At 44.5% G+C, this 21,653-nt stretch overlaps 1 protein-coding gene across 1 annotated transcript; it reads left to right on the plus strand.

Annotated features, from left to right (window-relative positions):
• The first annotated feature begins 1,123 nt into the window (after positions 1-1,123).
• LIPG (lipase G, endothelial type) lies at positions 1,124-17,579 on the plus strand. The gene is made up of 10 exons (XM_005296883.5): positions 1,124-1,471; positions 3,545-3,741; positions 6,014-6,193; positions 7,425-7,536; positions 10,937-11,161; positions 11,654-11,896; positions 12,485-12,605; positions 13,310-13,528; positions 14,137-14,241; positions 15,854-17,579. The coding sequence occupies exons 1-10, from the start codon at positions 1,378-1,380 to the stop codon at positions 15,873-15,875; spliced, it is 1,518 nt and encodes a 505-aa protein (XP_005296940.1). The 5' UTR covers positions 1,124-1,377; the 3' UTR covers positions 15,876-17,579.
• The last annotated feature ends 4,074 nt before the right edge of the window (positions 17,580-21,653 follow it).

The following is a 21,653-nucleotide window of genomic DNA, read 5'->3' on the forward strand; positions in this document are numbered from 1 at the left end:
TTTGCCACAGTGTTACACTGTTGTGTTGTCTCATATTTAGCTTGTGATCCGCTATGACTCCCAGCTCCCTTTCCGCAGCACTACTTCCTAGGCAGTCATTTCCCATTTTGTGTGTGCGCAACTGACTGTTCCTAAGTGGAGTACTTTACATGTGTCCTTACTGAATTTCATCCTATTTTCTTCAGACCATGTCTCCAGTTTGTCCAGATCATTTTGAATGATAATCCTGTCCTCCAAAGCACTTGCAACCCCTCCCAGCTTGGCATAATCCGCCAACTTTATAAGTGTCCTCTCTATGCCATTAAATCATTGATGAAGATATTGAGCAGAACCAGACCCACGACTGATCCCATGGTGACAGGTGCGCTTGGCATATGTAGACAGACATGGGGGCAATGGATCAGGAAGTAGCTGCCCTGGGGGGGGGGGGAGGGAGGGAGGAGAGAAGCAGGCAAGGGGTTGGGTGGAGAAGACAGTGGCAGGGGGGGAGGTAAGGGTGTTGCTGGGAGTCAGAAAGCAGCACTGTGGCAGGGAGGAAGCAGTAAAGCACCAGGGCTGGCTCAAGCAACTCTGGGACCCCGCAAAGCCACTCATTGGGCTGCAGCGCCCAAGTCTCCCTAAGTATAAGTATAAGCAGAGTCTCCTTCTCCCCACGCCAGCCTCCTTTCCCAGAGCAGCTGCGGAAAGGAGAAGGGCTCCCTCAGCCCCGCGGGGAAAGCGAGCGCCTCCCACACGCGGCGGCGGAGGAGCAGTCCCTGGAGGTGTCCTGTTACACAGGAGAAGGGGGGGACAACTGCGATGCGCCCCAGCCTATGAGAAAAGGAAAGATCCCGCTGCCACCCCCGGGCCCAGGACACCGCGGGGCAGCTCGGGCCCCGCGTGGCTGCAAGTCTGGCAGCCGCCGCCAATGCCATGCGGCTCCCCAGTCGCTCTCCTGACTCGTTCCGCCGCTCGCCGGGGGCGGCCGGCTTCATTCAGAAGATTTGGAGCGCTGCCGCCTCGCGTCTGGGGAGGGTCTGACCAATCGGATCCCGCAGTCATGCATAAATTAGTCAAGCCCATCTGGCCATGGATCAGGTGACTCCCAATTCCCGACTTTAACAACTACCCCCCAGCCCGCCTCTTGGCAGGAGCAACGCTTCACCGGCAGCGCTAGGCGCCTTGCAGTTGCTCTTCTCGTTTTCTCCTTTTCTTTCTCTCTCCTCTCTCTCTTTTTTAACTTGCTACGTTCTCTTTCCTTCTTCTAGGGGAGGGATGCTAAGAAGCGCTGTGCCTCTGTCACCCCAGCTCTGATTGGAATACGGCCAGCAGCAGTAAAAGAGAAAAGACCCCCCCACACACACACACAAAAAGAAAAGATCCTGACTTGTTTAAGCAATGAGAAGCTCTGCTTTCCTGCTGTGCATTGGAATCGTATATTGCATTGAAGCGAGGGACTCCGCACCGGTTGCAAAGGAAGAACTGCTGAAAGGTAATTTACACCAGAAATTACTGTAAGGATCGGTGCAACAGTTGTTTCATTGACTTAACGCATGGATTAGGCATAAAACTACAGTCAGAGTCCACAAAAAGAACAGGAGTACTTGTGGCACTTTTTGCGCATACAGACTAACACGCTGCTACTCTGAAACCAGTCAGATTCCAGTCATTTATGTGCCCCACTTATAACTCCATATTGATTTTAACTTATTCTTGTCTATGCTCCTTTGGTTGTTACAGTACCTACTTTCATACTTTTTTTGTATGGGTTATTAAATACGCTGGTATTGTAAACATAAAGTTCATATAAATTTAGTTTAACATAATGGTTTAGTTCAGGTGGATTTCTCCACCTGAGACAACAGTCTTGATTAATAGATACATACGAGGCACTAAAGTTTCAGATTTAAGGGGATAACTGCTGGGAGAGGTTGCTCTATTACTGTAATAGCAAACATCTTAAGAGAAAACTTGCTGTGTGATTTCTTTTGAAGTATTTGACAAGACTAGTGTGTAGAAAGCTGGTACACGCATCATACAGTGTAGGCATAGGTTAGGAAATAGAAGTAGCCTTTTTCAGCTGAACGGGTAGACGAGCTAATGCTCTAGGAATGTATGAACGTTCCCCCTAAACGTTAGAAATATTTTACTCACTCTACAAGCTTTAAGGCATAAGCAATATTCTCTAGCACCCCTAACTAACTGTCACTTCTTTCTTTGGAAGCCTGGATGCAGGAAACCTGTTAGACATTCTCACATACACATGTTTTCATAGCTAGTTCTGCTCACGTGTTCTCATGAGCTGCCAAGTCCTGCTGCATTCTGTAACATGACAGAGACAAGGAAAATGGCATGTTGAGGTGATCAAGACACACGTAATCTCATGTTAACGTGTGCTTGATCCTACGTGTTAGCTGTAAGATGCTAGTAAAGGCATAGAGGTCTAAAGCAGGTGTACTTCCACTGAAGTCACAGGAGTGGCATGAGGGCTGGATTTCCTTTCCGTTTATAAAAGTTGCACTTACAGTAAGACTAGACACCAATTTTGAAATGAAATTAAACTGATTCAGTGTCAAATATAGCACTTGCTGCTCCACAAAAACCCAGCTGTTAATCAGCCCCTGCCTCCACTTCAAGTTCAGATGGGAAGGTGAAAGGCAAATTCTGTAACTAACCCTTTCTCAGAACTACCATCAAAGTCAATGGGGATTTTGTGCTAATAAGGGCTGCAGCATTTTCCATGGATAATTAGATTTTGGAAGGTCAATAAATTTTGGCCATGCTCTTGAAAGCCAATCAACATTATCTACTCTGCATAACTGACTTACACTAATTAAATGGACAGCACAGTATCCCCCCATGGCATCCTTCTGGACACCTCCCCTCACCCCTGTCATGTCTGTGAATTCCAAAGCAAACTACTGTGGCTAGCAGACTGAAGTGACTGGGCAGCTCACCAATCTGTAATCAGGATAGTTTGCCATACTGTGTAGGAGATCCTGGGTGAAGTTCAATTACAGCAAAGTGGCTGAAGTCCCAATCTTCCATTAAAGAAGCCCCAGGCCTCAGAAAAGTTTGGATATTACCGAGAAACCTGTTTTCCAAAACTGTAGAAGAACACGGCATGAAGCTTCTTGCTTTGACAGAACAAAAGCCAGCTGTTGAGCTGGAAAATGCTGCTCTACTGGATGCAGGATAAGTAGGGGGATGTAGTGTCTGACTTTGAATCACTTGCAGAGGATGTAGACAAGGGCATTTACGGAAGTTGAGGTATCCTCCCTATGCAGCTGTCTCTGAAACTACATGCCAGCTGGTATCTTTTAGAGGTATCTTTAGAAGTACTGTATTGTGTAAGCCAGAAAATCACCTCCCCTTCTTCAAATTGAAGAAGTGGAGAATCTGATTTCCCATCTCCCAGCCTTCATTTGATACCAAAAGGGCAGCAAACAAACTCTTAAAATACTCCTCCTTCTCTGTGTTTAAAAAATAAAACCCTACTTTGCACTTACTTTGTTGAATCAGACCATAAAAGTAGTAACCATGCACCCTGCTGATCTGTCTCCAGATGACACTATTGCTGAGCTGCTGAAGAAAGAAAAAGAACTTGCACAGGCTCAAAAACTACAAGTGAAGTTTAATCTTCGCTCCTCCACAGTTCCAGGGGGCGAAGGCTGCTTTCTCTCCATTGGCCAAGACAAATGTTTAGAGGACTGCAAATTCAATTTGACAGCTAAAACCTTCTTTATTATTCATGGATGGACAGTGAGTATGGGGAATTCTGTGTAGCTCTAGGCACTACTTAGTTTTCTTTGTGCTCTTTAACTGGGCAGCACAAATGGCTCTAACAATATTATTTGGTATGCTTGAGTTTCCATGCATGTGTCTGTGTCTAGAACAGAGGTGACCCCTAGAAGGGGTGTGTGGGGGGTCAGAGGCAGATTAAGATTTATTGGGGTCCTGGGCACAAAGAACATTTGGGCCCCTACACATTTCCTCCCCCTTCCTGCCACGGGCCCTGTCCCCTGCTCACTGCCTTCCCGCAAGGCCCTGCCCCCGGCCTGGCTGGAAGCTGGGGCCGGGGTAAGAGCTGCCCAGGGAGCCCAGGCTATTATGGGGAGCCCTTGACCTTTCACCTTCCCATGGGTGGCAGGGACACAGGCCGGGGGCTCCCAGGCACCTCAGCCCCCTGCCCAGGGAAGATGGAGGGCTCTGGGTTCCCCACAGCAGCCCAGGCTCCCTGGGCAGCTCTTATCACAGCCTAGGGTGGTGGCCCCCAAACTGTGGGGTGTGTCCCCTTAGAGGGTCACAGAGGAACATTCGGGGGGGGTACAGTGAGGCTGGGGGAGGCGCAGTGGGGCTTGGCTCAGCCCCCAAAGGGGAGGGGTGGGAGCGCCACCCAGCCCTGCTCTGCCCGCAGCTCCACTCTGGGCCCACCCCAACCCCAGCTATGGCTCCGTTCCCAGCTGCGGCTCCGCTTCTGGCTGCGCCCCAGCCAGACCTCTGGCCATGCTGCTGACCGCGGCCTCACTCCCAGCTCCTGACCGCAGCTCCTGGCCTCAGCTTCGGGGTGGGGGGGAGGGGCGTGGACCATGGATGGGGAGGAGGGGGACGACTGGAAAAGTTTGGGGACCCCTGGCCCAGGGTGACTATATGTCCTGTTTTGGCCCTGGGTGTCCCAACTTTTTTGGCAAAATTGGGCATTTGTCCCTCCCCCTTTGCTCTTGCCAACTGATCACCAGTTGGCAAGACCAAAGGGGACAAATGCCCAGTTTTTCCCAAAAAGGGGCTACGAGAACGGGGGTGACCGGCAGGATCAGGCCAGCCCTTGGTGGGGGGAAGGGGGCCTTGGATGAGCGGCTCGGGATATCTCTGCATGGCGGGAGGGGCTCAGGCAGCTCCAAGCTGGGGGAGTAGCAGAAGAGGGGAGGACTATACTCTCTACCATAGGCTCCTCTTCTGGCCTGGCCTGGTCTCGGGGTGGGGCCTCGGAAGGAGGGGGATGCAGAGGAGCTGTGGGGGGAAGAAAGTACCAGCGCTCCTGCGTGGCCTCCAAATTGGCCAGGGCACCCTGGGCCTGTGCGGTAATCTGCCACTGCAAGTGCCCCCCCAGATTGGCCTTCTGAGGATGGGGAGGGAGAGGGGCTCCCCCCAACATGTTCAGACGCTCTCCCCGGCAGCCAGGTGGCAAGCGGAAGGGAGCTGCTTCTGCATGAGAGAGCCTGGCTTGGAGGCAGTGGCGGCTCACTCCTTGCCCAGGCTCGGCTGCCGGGGACAAGAGCTGAGCGAGCCGGAAACATGCCAGGGCGGAAAGGGGCTCTGGCTTGCTTGGCCCTTGTCCCCGGCAGCCAAGCCCGGGCAGGGAGTGAGCCATCGCTGCTTCCCAGCCAGGCTCTGTGCCAGGGAGAGCAGCCAAACGTGCGGGGGGTGGGGTGAGGAGGCGCAGGGAGAGAAGGACAGAGGCCCTTCCTCCCCCCACAAATAACGTGGGGCGGGGAGAGCTCCATGACCCAGGCTGGGGGGAAGGTGGTGTCACTGGGCAGAGGAGATGTGGGGCAGTCATGTGTCCTCCCCTTTAGATTGTGCCCTTCCCCCACCAGTATGCGGAGGCACAAGTCGTCTCTGGTGTAGAATATACAGGATACTGTACTTTTCTTGTTCTGTACTGTGCAACCTCCTACTCCTTATGCTTGAAGGCATAATTTGAGGTAGTGATGCAATGTTGCTAGCACTTATAAGAACTCGGCAAAATCATACTGACCTGCCCGTGTCTTTTATTCTCATTTTACATTTGTGCCACATGAAGCTGACCAAAGAAATCAAACTTTCTAAATGAAAGCGTGGAGACATTGTTCAAAAGCAGACTTCCTTTTATAGAGGTAGTAGCAAAGTGCGGGATACAAGCACTGGTGCCTAATGAAAGCTGGAACTGTAAAAAGTTGACCATGTAAAATTTAAAGTGTATAAGGCTAACCTAATGGCATGTGTGTGTCCAGCTTTCTATGAGCAGGAAGAACTAATATATTCTCTCTTGTAGATGAGTGGCATGTTTGAAACCTGGTTGGAAAGCCTGGTGGCCGCTCTTCAGGAGAGAGAGAAGGATGCTAATGTGGTGGTGGTGGACTGGCTTGGACTTGCCCATCAGCTCTATACTGATGCTGTGAACAACACAAAGGTGGTTGGAAAGGCCGTTGCAAGGGTGCTCAACTGGTTACAGGTAAAACTTGTAATAATGGCCCCTGTGTTGTAGTGTACCGTATCATTCAGTTTGCACACGGGAACAGAACGTATGCCAGTTCTAGCACTTCCGGAATGTGAAAGATGGTGGTGTAATTCTTGTCCTCAGTTCAGCGGCACGGTCAAGCACCAAGATGTGCCAAATTCAAACCTTGTGTAAGCATGAGGAACTCTTAAGCGATTCTGTTCCTGCTTTAGTGAAGATACATCTGCTTACATTAGGATTGGAGTTCCGGTCAATGGGATGACCTTATCTAATGCTACAGACAAGAGCAGATATACAGTGCTTACTGAATTTAAAGTTTAAACTCTTCACTTGATGAAAACTAAGGCCCAAGTGTTCAAGTGGTGACCAGTGATTTGAGTGCCTCCATTTGCGGATATCCAGATTGGGCATGTGTTCAGAGGTGCTGAGCAACAGTGCTGGAACTGGGGGGGGGGGGGGGGGGGCATTTTTTAACATGGGTGTAGTTTGGGGGGCAGGGGACAGTATTGCCCTCCAAACTGAGCTGATCCCCACCACAAAGCACAGCCCCTGCCAGTGCCTCTCCACGCCTGCCCGAGGCTTGCCGTTTGGGGGGTGCAATGCTGCCCCCTGCCCGAGGCTTGCCGTTTGGGGGGTGCAATGCTGCCCCCTGCCCTCCCCAAACTATGCCCATGTTAAAGTGATGGGCATGGCCCTGTGGCCCCCCGCGTTCCAGTGCCGGTGGGCCCTCCCCACTTCTACAAATGTTCCAGTGCCCTTGGTGCTGAGTACCTGCAGAACTAATTGACTTCAGTTGGAATTTGGGTGCTCAGACCTCTGAAAAATCAGGCTCAAGATGTCAAGTTAGGCATCCAAAAATCAGTACAATTTCTGGAAAAAACGAAAGCTAACCTGCTAATGCTGATACTAAGTTACTAAACCTGTAGGGCTACAAAGCAAAACTCTGAATGCACTGAAGCCCAGACTCATCACTCCAGATAGTTTTTCCAAAGCATACCTTTACTGTGACTGAAGGCTAGAAACAAGAAGGGACTGACTAGTCTCCAAACTACTGAATCATCTTGCCAGTGTCTTGAGAAAACATAACAGTTGGAGGTATGATCCAAAACCACTTTTACACTGGGGATGTGTAGACCTGAACTTTCCAGTTTGAGTCCCTCTGCTAGATAGGAGTTATCAACTCTCTTGAAAATATGAACAAACTTAATTATTTCTACACTTGCAGGAAAAGCAGAACCTCCTGTTTGAGAACGTCCACTTAATTGGGTACAGTCTTGGTGCCCATGCTGCTGGATATGCTGGTAACTATGCACACGGAACAATAGGCAGAATTACAGGTAAGGCTGTCCTAAAATACTACAATGCAATACTTTCGTCGTCTCCTGCAATGTTAATGGGATTGTCAGAACCTCAAAATCCTAACTGCTTTGTTGAGATGTCTTACTCTGCGGTTAGTAATAATTAAAGTATCCAACTTTTCTTTTGTAATTCTCCAGTCAGACACTCCTCACTGATGGTTTTTCTTGCATCTCCAATTCTACCTCCCACTTATTGCCAAAAAAACCCCAAACCCTCGTGGATTTTTATTAATCCTGACACTTTCTCATGAAAGTGAGACTGCTGGCACAGACTGGCATCAGGTCTCACCTAGGTGTGCAAGCTAAACTCTGATTCACTCAAATGCTCTCAGACACATCCCTGATATCAAAATTCTAAATCTCGGAGTAGACATGGCTTACAAGCCAGCCTAAGCGAGAGAGCCATTTGCTTCCCTTTTGGCCAACATCAGATTTTAAACTCTGCCCTTCCTTTGTGAAGAGCTACTGTGTCCCTCCATAACTCGCTTCCTAGTAAAGTGCCATTGGTTCAGAAAGCCAGTACTCTAAAGAGAAACTTTCATCTTTCCATGTGGAATGATTTGGATCTTGTACAGATTATTGTGGTGAACAGAACATTGTTCTGATTGTACAGAACATGGTGGGGAGGGCCGCATTTGAGAACAGGACGTTCCCCGCAATAAAGTGTATAGCTTAATTACCTGCTACAGTAGGGATAAGATATGCATCTCCCCATAAACACTCGCAACAAAGCCAATATAAATGACAGGGGAAAGCAGGTAATACCACCATTTGAATAAACTAGTATTTAAAGTTAATAAACAGTGGAAATTTACATTTCCACCTGGTGAACTCCAATTGTCAATAGTCCTCAATTAAGAGACAACTAGGTTAATTTTTATTAGATACGGCAAAATAGGGGAGTGGGTAGTAGTGGCTTATAACTAGGGTCCTACCAAATTCACGGCTATGAAAAATGCCTCGGACTGTGAAATCTGGTCTTTTGTGTGCATTTACCCTATACTATGAAGATTTCACAGGGGAAGACTGGTGTTTCTCAAGTTGGGGGGTCCTGACCCAAAACAGAGTACTCTTACTTCTGCGCTGCCTTCAAAGCTGGGTGGCCAGAGAGCGGCGGCTGTTGGCCGGGCGCCCAGGTCTGAAGGCAGCACCCTGCCAGCAGCAGCACAGACATAAGGATGGCAAAACCATACCATGCCACCCTTACTTCTGCACTGCTGCCTTCAGAGCTGGGCGGCCAGAGCGTGGCGGCTGCTGACGAGGGCCCAGCTCTGCAGGCAGCGGCGCAGAAGTAAGGGTGGCTATACCATACCATGCCATCCTTGCTTCTGCTGGCGGTAGCTCTGCCTTCACAGCTGGGCTCCTAGCCAGCAGCCACCACTCTCCAGCTGCCCAGCTCTGAAAGCAATGCAGCCACCAGCAGCTGCGCAGAATTAAGGGTAGCAGTATTGCAACCCACCCCCTCCCCCCCAATCCTTTTTGGGTCAGGACCCTTACAATTCCAACCCTGAAGTTTCAGATTTAAATAGCTGAACTCATGACATTAATTACTTTTTAAATCCGCTGACCATGAAATTGACTAAAATGGACTGTGAATTTGGTAGGGCCCTATTTATAACCAGGTCCCTCACGTTAAAAATTGCCAAAGTGCAGGATGGTTCAGACCAAACATTCTGGTTTTGACCCATCTTTAGTTCTTAGTCTTAGCCAGCTACTCTTGTCTAGACCTTATTACCATAAGGAAACTTCCTATTGTCCAAGGTATCAATATGGAATTACTAATAGGAATTTGGATCCCTTGAACACTGGGAAAGATCAATCGTTCAGATTTTCTTCACTACCTCTCTCTCTTCTTCCCCACCAGTCTCTCCTCGGCCAATTTACCTTCTGGAGTCTGCAGTGGTTCCTCTCCCCTATAGAAATTCATGCTTCATAGACTGTCTCCTGTGCCCCTCCTATACTAATGAACCTGTCTCCAAGTCACATGTCTTATGCCCCTACATGGAAAAATCTCAACTAACACACCTACCCCTAGAAGTTACCTTGTGTTGGAGTTACTATTTATGCAGGGTATTACTACAATGCTAATTTAACCATAAATTCCTTTATTAAATCCAAAGGCCAAATGGTATTTATACAATTGCTGTAAACATGCCTAAATAAGTTATTACATCCAAACAGTAACAAAATGTTGATAAGCATTTGATCAAGATACTACAACAGGCTAAACCCAGGAATGCTTAAATCCATATTGGTTGGCTCCAATGTGGTCAGGCAGGTATTCGCAATGAACCCTTTAAGAGTTTACTTTTTTATACCCTTTAACAAGAGATGTCATTGCCAATTATTGACGTCAGCTAAAAACAAATTTGAGACCGTTTACCCTCATTTCCAGTCTCAGTCCAGATAAGATTTACAACCACCTTTCTCCAAGGCTATTCCTCTCCTCCTCCTTTCTGACAAACATTTTTTTTCTGTTGCACCTGGGTTCACATAGGCCCTAATTTTTGAGATAACACTGGTATATGGGGTGGGAAGATCCACGTTGGCTCATTTTAAGACAGAGAATCTGTCTTATTTAAAACCATCTGCAGTCATCGCTATCAGTCAGAGACCTTCTTTTTAGAAACTTCCCTTATTTCATTAGTTACTTTGTGCACCTGCCACCCTCCCTACTTATAACTCGTTACTTTCAAGGCCTTTCTCTTAGTTGCTAGTTAGGGCCTTTCTTTACAACACATTTCTTTAACCAAATTTAAGCTTAACTTTAATCCTCTAGTTTTATATCCATTCTACACCATGTGAAGGGATAATAAAGTGTCCTACAGGGTAAAGGCCTTCACTTGTTCAATCCACTGCTCACTCACTCAACTCCTATTGAAGTTCAGATTTAGCCCTGAATACTTAAGCAGTAAGACTGATGCATTTCAGAACTGTATCAACACAAACGTCCTCCTTTCATGACCTGAATAATGGCTAAACATAAATGACCAGCTTTCTCTCCTGGTGATCAGACACCTCGTGGTGGTACCTGCTCTGGTGTGCCACACCATTGGATCCCTCTAATACAGACTCACAAGTGCCTAGTGGCTGGAGTGTCCAGCACCATGGAGACTTCACAATTTTTTTTTTTTTTGGACTTTTGTTCTTTGCATCACAGCTGCTAACAGCAGCAGTTTTGAAGAAATGTCCCTTAATAACTTGAAGATTCCAGATACTAATGCACACTCTCACTCCACGTGACATTGATTGAATGAAAACTTGATACTTGGTTTTCTAGATTGTACTCTGTGGGGTAGGGTCTGGTTGTGTCACACTCTGCTAGGAAAGTACCTAGCAGATTTTTTGCTGCTGCTGTATTGTGCACTCTGCTTAACAGGTTTGGATCCAGCTGGCCCTATGTTTGAAGGAGCTGATCCTCAGAGACGTCTCTCCCCTGATGATGCAGACTTTGTGGACGTTCTTCATACGTTTACGAAGGAAACACTGGGTGTCAGCATTGGGATCCAGATGCCTGTGGGTCACATTGACGTCTATCCCAACGGGGGAGATTTCCAGCCTGGTTGTGGATTAAGTGATGTTTTGGGAGCAATCGCATATGGGAGTAAGTTCTTATTTTTTCCTATTTAATAATTGATGGGGGGGGGGAAGGGGGCGGGAAGAGAAGAGACACCCACCTTACATAGGCAGGTGTATTGGAATAATAGTTACAACCTAACAAGAGGTAGTTCTCCATCTAAGCTGTCTTTAGACTGCCCTCTCCTCTTTAAATCAGTAAATCTGGTAAATCTGGTGTTAATCATCATGAACTGAAAGATGAATTTTTACTCCAGGCCACATTATACTGGCTCTGAAGTCTTGCCTTCCATCTCTGCAGCTAAATGTGTTTGAACAAAAGTCTGTCAGCTTTAAATGAAGTGTATTAACATCTCGTTGTTTTTCACTGAAAAGTGGTTTTGGTCAGACTTAACTTTTGTGTTGAACTACAATTAATCTAACTCACTAACTTGTGCAGCAGATTGTAGGTGTTGGGGTGGTGAATGCTAAATTGCTGAAGTCTATCTCCCCCCCGCCACAACTTTCTCTATTGAGCTAGATATTGGGGATGTTGTTAGATGTGAACATGAGCGAGCTGTACACCTCTTCGTGGACTCCCTTGTGAACCAAGATAAGCAGAGCTTCGCCTTTCAGTGCACCGACTCCAGTCGTTTCAAGAAGGGAATCTGCCTGAGCTGTCGAAAGAACCGCTGCAATAGCATTGGCTACAATGCCAAGAAAATGAGGAACAAAAGGAACAGCAAGATGTACTTGAAAACCAGAGCGGATATGCCTTACAGAGGTAGCGTTTTTTTAAGCTACTGGGTACATAACTTTAAAGAGGACATAATATTTTTGTCAGAGAGATGAGTAGGTTATCTGCCTCTGTTTCAGAATGCTTGAATTCAGATTTAGAATTTGGAGAGCTTAGCAGAACCTAAAATAGAACAGATGTGTAACAGATAGTGACAATAAAAGCAACTTTCACTAATACACATATGCTTCAGGGTAGCAAGACAGCAACGTTTAGTATTAAGGAAGAACGTTCAAGCTCCACCTCCCCACTAAAACAAATGTTTCCCTGACTACTTCTATAAGAGGACTCTTTCAACAGTGTTCCTCTGTGTGGGGACGGTAAAAGATTGCTATGATTCTGCTGCAACACAAGGCTCAGGGAGTGCTCGAAGAGTAGAATGGTCCTAGAGTTCCATCTGTGGCTGAGTAATTATCAGCTTTCTAATCTGAGCTAAGGCTCATAGGCACCCATCAAGGCTACTTGTATGGGTGATCTTGTCTCTGCCAACAGGCACCATCTTGCAAACCATGACTTGTCATGGAATAAACAATGCCCTCTATTCACAAACTGGGCTCTGTGCTTGTCTCTCTTCAGTTTACCATTATCAGATGAAAATGCACATCTTCAGCTACAAAAGCTTAGGAGAAACAGAACCCACCTTCTCAGTTATCCTTCATGGTACCAATGGCGAGTCTCAACCCCTCTCTCTGGAAATGTAAGTGGAGTACAATTGACTCATCTCCCTATTTTGATGAGGGCAGTGGGAAGGACTCATGGGACTAGAAGCAACAGTTAACAATAAAAGTAGAATTGAGAGAGAATTATTGCTATTGTTGCAGTTGACTCTAATATCCAAAGATCTGCTGAATGATGGCTAATTAGTGCCAGATGTTATTCTTGGGGAGATGAACTGCCATGTAGGAGACAGTAGATACACCCTGGGCTGTAAGGGGTAATGTGCCTTGTTTCCACTTTTCTTTTCCCCACCATCAATCTTACCAAAGACCTTCCCTCTGCCTTGCACGATGGAGGATTTTTATTTGGTTTAAAAGCATCCCCCTATAGTTTGTTCTTGGCAAAAAGCATTCCTCATCCAGGAGAATTACAAAAGGGGTGTATGGTTCCTTCACATCATCCTTCTGGAGGAGTAAGTAAATTGTAACTGCATGTTGCCTTAGGAGGGATGGAAAAAATGGAGGAGCCAAATATGAGACACCCCACAAGGATAACACTAAACCAGATAGCCAGAGTCACTTTCTTTAATCAAACCAGTAACAAACTAGAACCATGATCTTCAACTTCCTGTGTAGAATGCTTGATACTCTCTCAAACTCTTCTTTTCCCAACACAAGTGTTTGAGAAGTACAATAAGTTGCTTCATTAATGAGGAAGAATACTGAGTTTCTGCCTATTTTTCAGACTTGAGCAAATTGGCCTGAATTCTACTAGCCCCTTCCTGGTCTATACTGAAGAAGACATTGGTGACCTCTTAAGGATCAAGCTCACCTGGGAAGGATCATCTCCGTCTTGGTACAATCTGTGGAGAGAGCTCAAAAGTTACTGGTTCCGACCTGATAAATCTTCCAAGGAGCTGCAGATCAGACGTATACGTGTGAAGTCTGGGGAAACTCAACAGAAGTGAGTAGAGCAGTAGTTCTTTAGGGAACACTCGTGACTTGGTGTGAGCTTGAGACTTCTGAATCAAGAGTGTTCAGATGTGTCAAAGACCGCAAGAAAAGTAACTAATTGCTGCGTAGTGAGGGAACTTTGATGGTTCAAGCAATGCCTCTGTTAGATGGCACCCTGTAGCATGGCTTACAGTGGTGGACTTCCTGATGCTCTTGTTAGAGAACAGGCTTTCTGTGAAGCTAATGAATTCAGAAGAATGTACATGCCATGTCAAGGACTTGGCTTCTTACTGCCCCTTACATTACCTGTAAAGCACTAAACTAGAGAAGGAAACTAATTATTTTGAATGCCATTCAATAGCAGACTGATCACTGTTAAAACTAATACTCTAGAAGGGAGTGGTGCAACAGCGTTCTTGAAATAGAAATGGCCCAAATCCGACAAGAATTGCCTTCCTGGCAGTGAACAGTGCTAGAACTCTAGCTGACCCCTTCTCTGACTCTAGAAAAGAATGATGGCTATGTGTTCCATTTAGAAACTACTTTCCAAAGTGTATAAATAACTTGCATCAGTTTGTAAGTGTAATGTCTCCATGGCTTCTGACCTTTTCCTTTCAGGTTAACTTTCTGTGCAGAGGATCTTCAGCTGACCAACATATCTCCTGGTAAAGATCTTTGGTTTGTGAAATGTAGAGATGGCTGGCCAACAAAAAACCGAACAAGGTAGGGTTTAATTAAATGCTTACCTTTTGAAATCCTATTGTCTAAGGCATTAGGCTATGTATAATGAGGACAAGTATAACCAGATTGACACTAAAATTTCAGTAAGTGGGGAGAAGTTTGAAACAGATGTTCTTATAGTCTTGAGCAAGAAAGCTTAATAAAACTCAGTGGACTCCTAATTACTAAAGGTGTGTTAATGAAAACTCAGCTGGCCCATTTAGGGCTATATAACCCCTTCTACAAAAGAGGTACTCTAAACTCTAGTGCACCCTCCTGATCAATTAGGATTGCTACTGCAGTGTGACTTTAAATCCATCGAGTGTTAAGTAGTGAGGATTTGATGACTCCAACTATCCTATGTTTAAAAAAAAAAAAGGTTCAAATTTGTTCTAGATACACTAGAGGTGAACTTGGTCTAGTCCAAGATGTAAAAGAAGAGTCTGTCCAACACTAACATTTTGCATTTTGATTAAAGCTTTTGCAAACGCTGTAACAAAGCCCCGTGTAAAAAGTTTGCTTGCAGTTGCCTCAGATGGCAGATTTCTGTCTTTGAGCAATCTCAGATGGTATCTAGTGCCAGATTTGACAGAAATAGTGAATTGCTCTTAGTGTTGCTACTGTGTGTATTAAGAATTTCACAAATGAAATTGTGCAAAGTCCAATATAAAATTCTCCTGGGAAAAGAATTGGAGAATGTGCTAGCTGAAACACATACCCAGAGCTATCCCAGAAGGTACAAAGGCAGGCTGCAGTAATGCACTTCCCAGTAATGCCTACATAGCAGAAGGATAGCTGGCAAACCCTGCTCTTCCTCATGGTGTAAGTTCACTTCTGGAATTACTGCTTTGGGGCTGGAACCTACCACCCTTCCTCATGTGATGTAGTAGCTTACTTGACAAGTAAGCAGATTGAGTATTAATGGATGGGCAGAGTCTGGCCCTCAGGATATATCTACATTGCAATTAAACACCTGTGGCTGGCCCATGTCAGCTGACTTGGGTTTATGGGGCTTGGGCTACAGGGCTGGTTAACTGTGAGGTAGACATTCATGTTTGGGCTGGAGCCTGGGCTCTGGGACCCTGCAAGGGGGAAGGTCCCAGCCTTGTCTGAATGTCTACACCACAATTAAACAGCTCCTTAGCCTGAGTCAGTTGATATGGGCTAGCCACAGGTGTTTAATTGCAATGTAGATATACCCTCAGTGAGTTGGAGTTAGATAGATTTGTAGGTCAATGTATCAATCCATCCTTTAATACAATTGAATGTGCAGGCTCTAGAGTCAAAGATCTTAAACATATAGTTTGTCTGTTAGTAATTACCTTTTTGCCTTGCGTCACAGCCATCTGCAAGTTTGTCTAAATGCATGTTACACTTGGTACAAGTTGGAGTTCCCATAAAAGGTTCCAGCTCTCTGAAAGTTATTGTAGGAAAAGGTTCCAAATAGGACAAAATACTAAACTGCACCTAGTCTTCAGCCTGTCTCACCGGTCCATGGTTTGCTTTCTTACTAACCCCTATGTTACAATTTTGAACTTAAAAATAAAAAAAAGCAACCTTTGCATTTTACCAGGTATTTCTTCCTATCATCCATTTCTCCCCTTTCTTTCCTTAGATCAGCTTTGAATCTGCACTGAAGGTTTTTCTGAAGACTTGCACAAAAGGACCTAACTATCCAAAACATATGAGAAGACTACTGCAGAAAATTACATAGGTGGAGAGACATTTATGCAGTTTGTCTTAGTACCACTTACTATTCAGGACAGAAAACTCTGTCTTGAACCGATGCAGGCAATATTTCTGGTGAGGAGTGATCCATATGCATTCAGTTGCTGTCCTAGAATAACTTATTAAAATTACTAAACTCATCTTACTTAGGGGAGTCTGGTTTATGTGCATTAACCTACTTTTCCTGATCGGTGGTATGCTCTGCATAGTCTATTCCCAATTGTCCCAGTAAATTGGGACTATCAACAAAGTTGAGATAAATCTGTGCCTTGGTTCTAGTCTATGTGCCATAGAAGTCAAGGGGAAATTGATTTATCTGATCAGAATAGCTGAATACAAAGCTACTGAGAATGCATGACCGTGTCTGTATAGCTTAGGGGGACTACAGAATCTAAAATTGCACTAGATGATGTGGAAGAAGGGGTAGACCAAACCAGCAAAGGGTAAAAAGTCTAAAGTAGTCTCTCCTCTAACTTCCATCTTCTCTCCATTCTGTCCTTTGCTTTTCCCAGAGACCATTACTGTAGATCTGCCGGATAGTGTAGTACACATGGCTAATCTTGTAAAAAAGTCCAATACTCCATCCCACTCTGTTCTATAGAGAAAGCAGATCCTATGTACTGAAGTTATTGGCAGCTACTTTCCTTCAAAATGTTTGTTCTGATAAATGTCAGTATTTTATTTCAACAAGGACTATCCAGTACTTGCTTCATGCAGATTGTATCCTGAAGAATATAGAAGGGCAACAGCCATCTACTTACTGTATACTTGGAAGATATCTGTACTGCTTCAGGCAAACTTGACATTCAATGATATGTATTTTGAGGATGCATTCACCTCTGCAAACTGAACTTGAATGCAACTGCAGCAGCAAGGCACATTTTAAGATTTTGTGTGAGTAAGTGCACACACATGCACTTGACAGGGTTTGGGTACTAAATTAACCTACAACATAGAACCATGCTTCCCCCCCCCCCCCCCCAAAAAAAAAAAGTATTTTAAAGTTATTTTTATTCCATGATTCCAGAGAAGCTTGGTTTTGTAATGGAATTAATCTAATCCACTCTGCAGGAATCTACTGTTCTGACTAGGCCCAATTCTTGCAGGTACTCTCTGCTTAGGCCAGAGGTGACCTGACTGTCTTTTCAGGGGTGGGGGCATTTTAATATATTTGGGATCACTCTTGGCTTTGGTGTTAAAGTGCAATGCTTTCTACACAAACACCAAAAGCTGCTATGAGCCTGATGCTTTAAGTTATGAAGACCATCATCAGCTAGGTCTCTTTAAAGGGCCAACAAGAGTGTGTTAGTTTGGCTTCTTTCTTAGTGTCTCATTCCAACCAAAGTTAAAATTAACCATACACATTTGGAGAATAGTGTGATGTTTGTCTTGGTTATGTACAGTCTTCAATAATTGAAGCCTCTGGTAACTATCTGTGATTTGTCGCCCATATATTTATACAATGGTCTTGAAGCTCTATTTGTATATTACGGTTTTTGTACCACGTGGAACACTATTTCTCAAATGTACATATGTAAAAAGTTTAAACTTTGCTTTGGAGTAACAGTTTTTATAAACTTTAAGCAGAAAAATAAACAAGTCTCTTGTAGAAATAAGTTGCATAGTTTGTAATTCTGGGAAAGGAAAACACCCTGTAAGTTGGCCATGAAATCTTTCTGCCTATTTTATTCAAACTTATAAACCATACAGATCAAACGCTGTTGCCAGTGAAGTCATTGAGAACAGGATGTGGTTGATAAATTCCGAGGCCAGCATGAAGTTTGTGATCATCTAGTCTGACTTCCTGTATAACTTACACCATAAAACTACTCCAAAATAATTCCCAGAGTTTTTTAGCATAACATCCAATCTTAATTTAAGACTTCAGTAATGTAAAATCCAAGACATTACTTACTGTTAAATTTATGCCTTATTTCCAGTCTGACTTTGTCTAGCTTAAACTATGGTGTTTGAGATCAGTGAACATAAGGGTAATGCTAGCCATTGGGAACAGGGGCAAGGAAATACACATTCTACTCCATCTCCATTGCAAAGTTTTCCATACTTTAGTGAGGATAGCTTGGGTGCTCTCTGCTATAACTTTGCCTGCATTTAGATTAGACTCTCTCACTGAAGTGAAGTTATTACACTTGCTTTAAGAAAACAAAGCATAGTCTAGACAAGTTACTGCAGCAGGACAATTTGAGACTTCAGCCATTCTAAACACCCTCATTTACATTCCTCCAAATTAAAAAAAAAATGCTATTGACAATGTTCTGTAACAAACCTGCATTGCCAAAAGGATGACCTTCCCTTTGAAAAGGAACTGCAAAGTGAGTGTGTTCTGAATTTGCACATCTGTATGTTAAAAACGGGAGGTATGGTTGATTATGTAAAGAAAATAGCTACTTTTTGGAAAGGTAGCATAGAAATGATCAAGTAAGGTGGCTTTTCAATGTACATGCTTAGAATCAATCTTCATCCAACTGACAACTCTCTTGTAACAGTGCCACACAGAATTCCCCAGAGTAACCTCGACTCACCCCAGTTTGAGCCCCAATACCAGATTGTTAGCAGGAGTACTTCAGATTTTCTCCTTATCTAGATGTTACAGCGGGCAAGTGGTACCATCTCCTCCCATGCAGACAGTTCCCAAATGATAGAGCAAAATCAATGCCTTGAATTGAAGTGGAAGCCAGTACTGGTGTTTAGCACTGGAAACCATGGAGAATATGCTACACAGATTTTCCACAAGTGAAGTTCCAAAGGTAGCCTCACATGTAGCATATTGCAATAATCTGAGGAACTGAAGGTTATGATCTTGAAACAACAATGGTAATGAGTTGTGATTTTACTCCTGCTAGAATGTATAAATCCCAACAGAAATTATACAGTTCACTGGCTTCCAAGGAATTTTTTCTAGCCTGGTAGTGAACACACAAAATTTAGCAAATTTTAAAATCTGTGCGAAAGTGTCAGCAAACTTTATACTGCAGATAAGAAAGGATAACAGTCTTTCCTAAGGCCTTGGCTACATTACAAAGTTTTGTCGGTAAAAGTTATGCCACTTTAATTAGAATGCTTTAATTAAAACTGCAGTTACATGTCCACACTAGCAGCTCTTGCATCGACAGAGAGAGCAGTGCACTGTGGTAGCTCTCCCACTGTGCAACTGGCCGCAGGGTGCTTTGGGCAGGGTTTGCAATGCCTCCTGGGGCAGGTACAGCGTCACATGATGCAGATTTCTCAATCTCATTGTTTCAGGGGTGTTTTAGTAGATTGGCAGCCGCTTTTCAACTGAAGTGTGTGCAGGGAGGGAGAGGAGAGCGGTGTGTTTGGGAGGAGAGGGGTCAACCAACAGGCAGGGGAAAGGGGACCCCAACCCCATGTCAGCTCCCAGCTCTGCTGCTCAGCACAGCAGTCTTCCCCAAGCAGCCCGCTCTGCCTGCCTGTGGTTCTGTGATTCCCTCGGTGTTCTCCTACGGGAGTGGCATCCCCGGTGTTCCTAGTGCAGGGGAAAACAGCAGTATTCCACCTTAATGATTTGCTCTCTTTGTTCCCAGAACAGAGCAGCACCCACAGTTGTCAGATGGGGCGCATGCCTGCAGGGAAGCAGAGATCTAAACAGTAAGCAGAGCGGTCACTGCAGGCATTGTGGGATGCTGGTGGAAGCCAATTATGTTGACAAAACAAACAGCAGTGTACGCGGACGCTTTGTCGCTTTAACTTTGCCGCAAAAAGCTTTATGCCTCTCATTGAGGTGGTTTTATTTTGTCAGCAAAACAGCAGAGTTTTGCCGCCAAAAGTAGTTTTGCAGTGTGTACACCCCCTTCCCCCTATTTTGCTGACAAAACTTTGTAGTATAGATAAGGCCTAAACAAGAACTGACCCAGACTCCAAACTTAGTCAAATGGAATCAGATCTCTTTCTGAGGTTTGAAAAAAGAATATACTGTTGTACATCCCTACCTTTTTTGTTCTAAGACACTCTGCAAAACGTTTCACCCAGCTCTAGGAGTTTCATGGCCAGCATTACAAAGAAGATATAGAAGGCAGAGTATTCCAAGTAAATTCCTTCTGACACAGATTGCCACAAGAAGGAAAATTGAAGAGGGGTTGAAGGGATAACATTCTTGTTACTAACATAAGATGCCACCAATAAATTCTTTCCTGGTCACACTATTCTGTCTCTTATAATCAGTGATCCTAGTTATATAGGGATGGGCAAATTGGTTGAGATAAAAAAAGAAACTACCCAATACTTGTACCAAAGCCAAGTCTGGTTAAATTTAGCCTCCTTTTGGCTAACAAAATATCAACAGCAAGGATGCTTTTAGTTTCAGCTGAGCAAAATATACCTCAAGAAGTGGAGTACCTTGTGTAACATTATCTAATTAAAATATGACCACGCAAATCATTGTTGCTACCACTGTTCTATAATTGAAACAAATCTTATACAAAGTGTGACACATGGCCAGAAAGCGTTAAGCAGTTTGCAGGCTAAATGACCCAAAGCCAACCTTTAGAGACATGTTAGAAGAGTATGCAAATGGTAATTAGGGCCATTCCATGGTAGATAGGCTAGAAATTTGAAATGCAAACCTATATTGTTAGAGGTGATACTAATTGTATGTGTGTACTCATGTCTTGTTAAAGGTTAGCCATGTAAACAGACAGTTCCTGTCTGCCACTATAGCTATTAATTCAGAGCATGTTGGGTGCAATAATGTCATTGTCTATATGTCTCTTTGAAGTTTATGACAGACTGCCTAATGAATAAATTGCCTTATGTTAATTTGTGTAACTAATTACTGGTGGTGCTTAGGAAATAAGTCTCCATAATTGCCTATTGTTCACTGAAGGACTCCAACCTGTCAAAGGCCTGAAACTGTATAAAAAAGGGCTAGGGTCGTCATCCTTTTTATCTCATATCTACTTGATGCTTCATGCAGGGGAAGCTTAAGCCCAACATTGAGATCTCCAGTCCTAACCTGGAATCACCCTGAATATAAGCATCATATGTATACTGATCTTTTAACCAACACTCTCACTCTTTTCTTTTTTTAATAAATGTTAGTTTAGTTAATAAGAATTGGCTGTAAGCGTGTACTCAGGTGAGATCTGGAATATTCATTAACCTGGGAGGTAATGTGTCTGATCCTTCAGGATTGGTAGAACTTTCTTATATGATGAATAAGATTTCCAGTAATCCTCCTCATATTTGACTTGGGTGTCTGGGTTGAGGACTGAGGCTGGGTTGCTTTAAGGGAACTATGTTGTTGGCTTCTGGGTAACCAGTGAGGTTACTATAGAAGCTGTTTTGTGCTGGCTTGGTAAATCTAAGTATTGGAATATCTGCCAGCTTTGGAGATTGTCTGCCCCATTCTTTGCAGTTCACCATAATTGAGTAGCCTCAGTGGGCTCCCCTGGGACTCTGGTCACACCTTGAGATCACCCTTATTAGTCATTTTCCTCTCAGAAGAGACTACCCCAGAGTATCCTGAAATGTTAGGCAGAAGAGGACCTGTGTTTTTACAGATCTCCATGAAGCAACCACATTTTGTTATTCCCTAGAATGATCTGTTACGGTCATCTTGTGGGAAAGCCCACTTAATAATACATGTACAACCATAGATCTCAAATAAATATCAAATAATGCTAGCAATTGTGCTATAAAGTATATTAATA

Source organism: Chrysemys picta, chromosome 6 (genome assembly GCF_011386835.1).
Source record: "Chrysemys picta bellii isolate R12L10 chromosome 6, ASM1138683v2, whole genome shotgun sequence".
Classification (NCBI taxonomy): domain Eukaryota; kingdom Metazoa; phylum Chordata; order Testudines; family Emydidae; genus Chrysemys; species Chrysemys picta.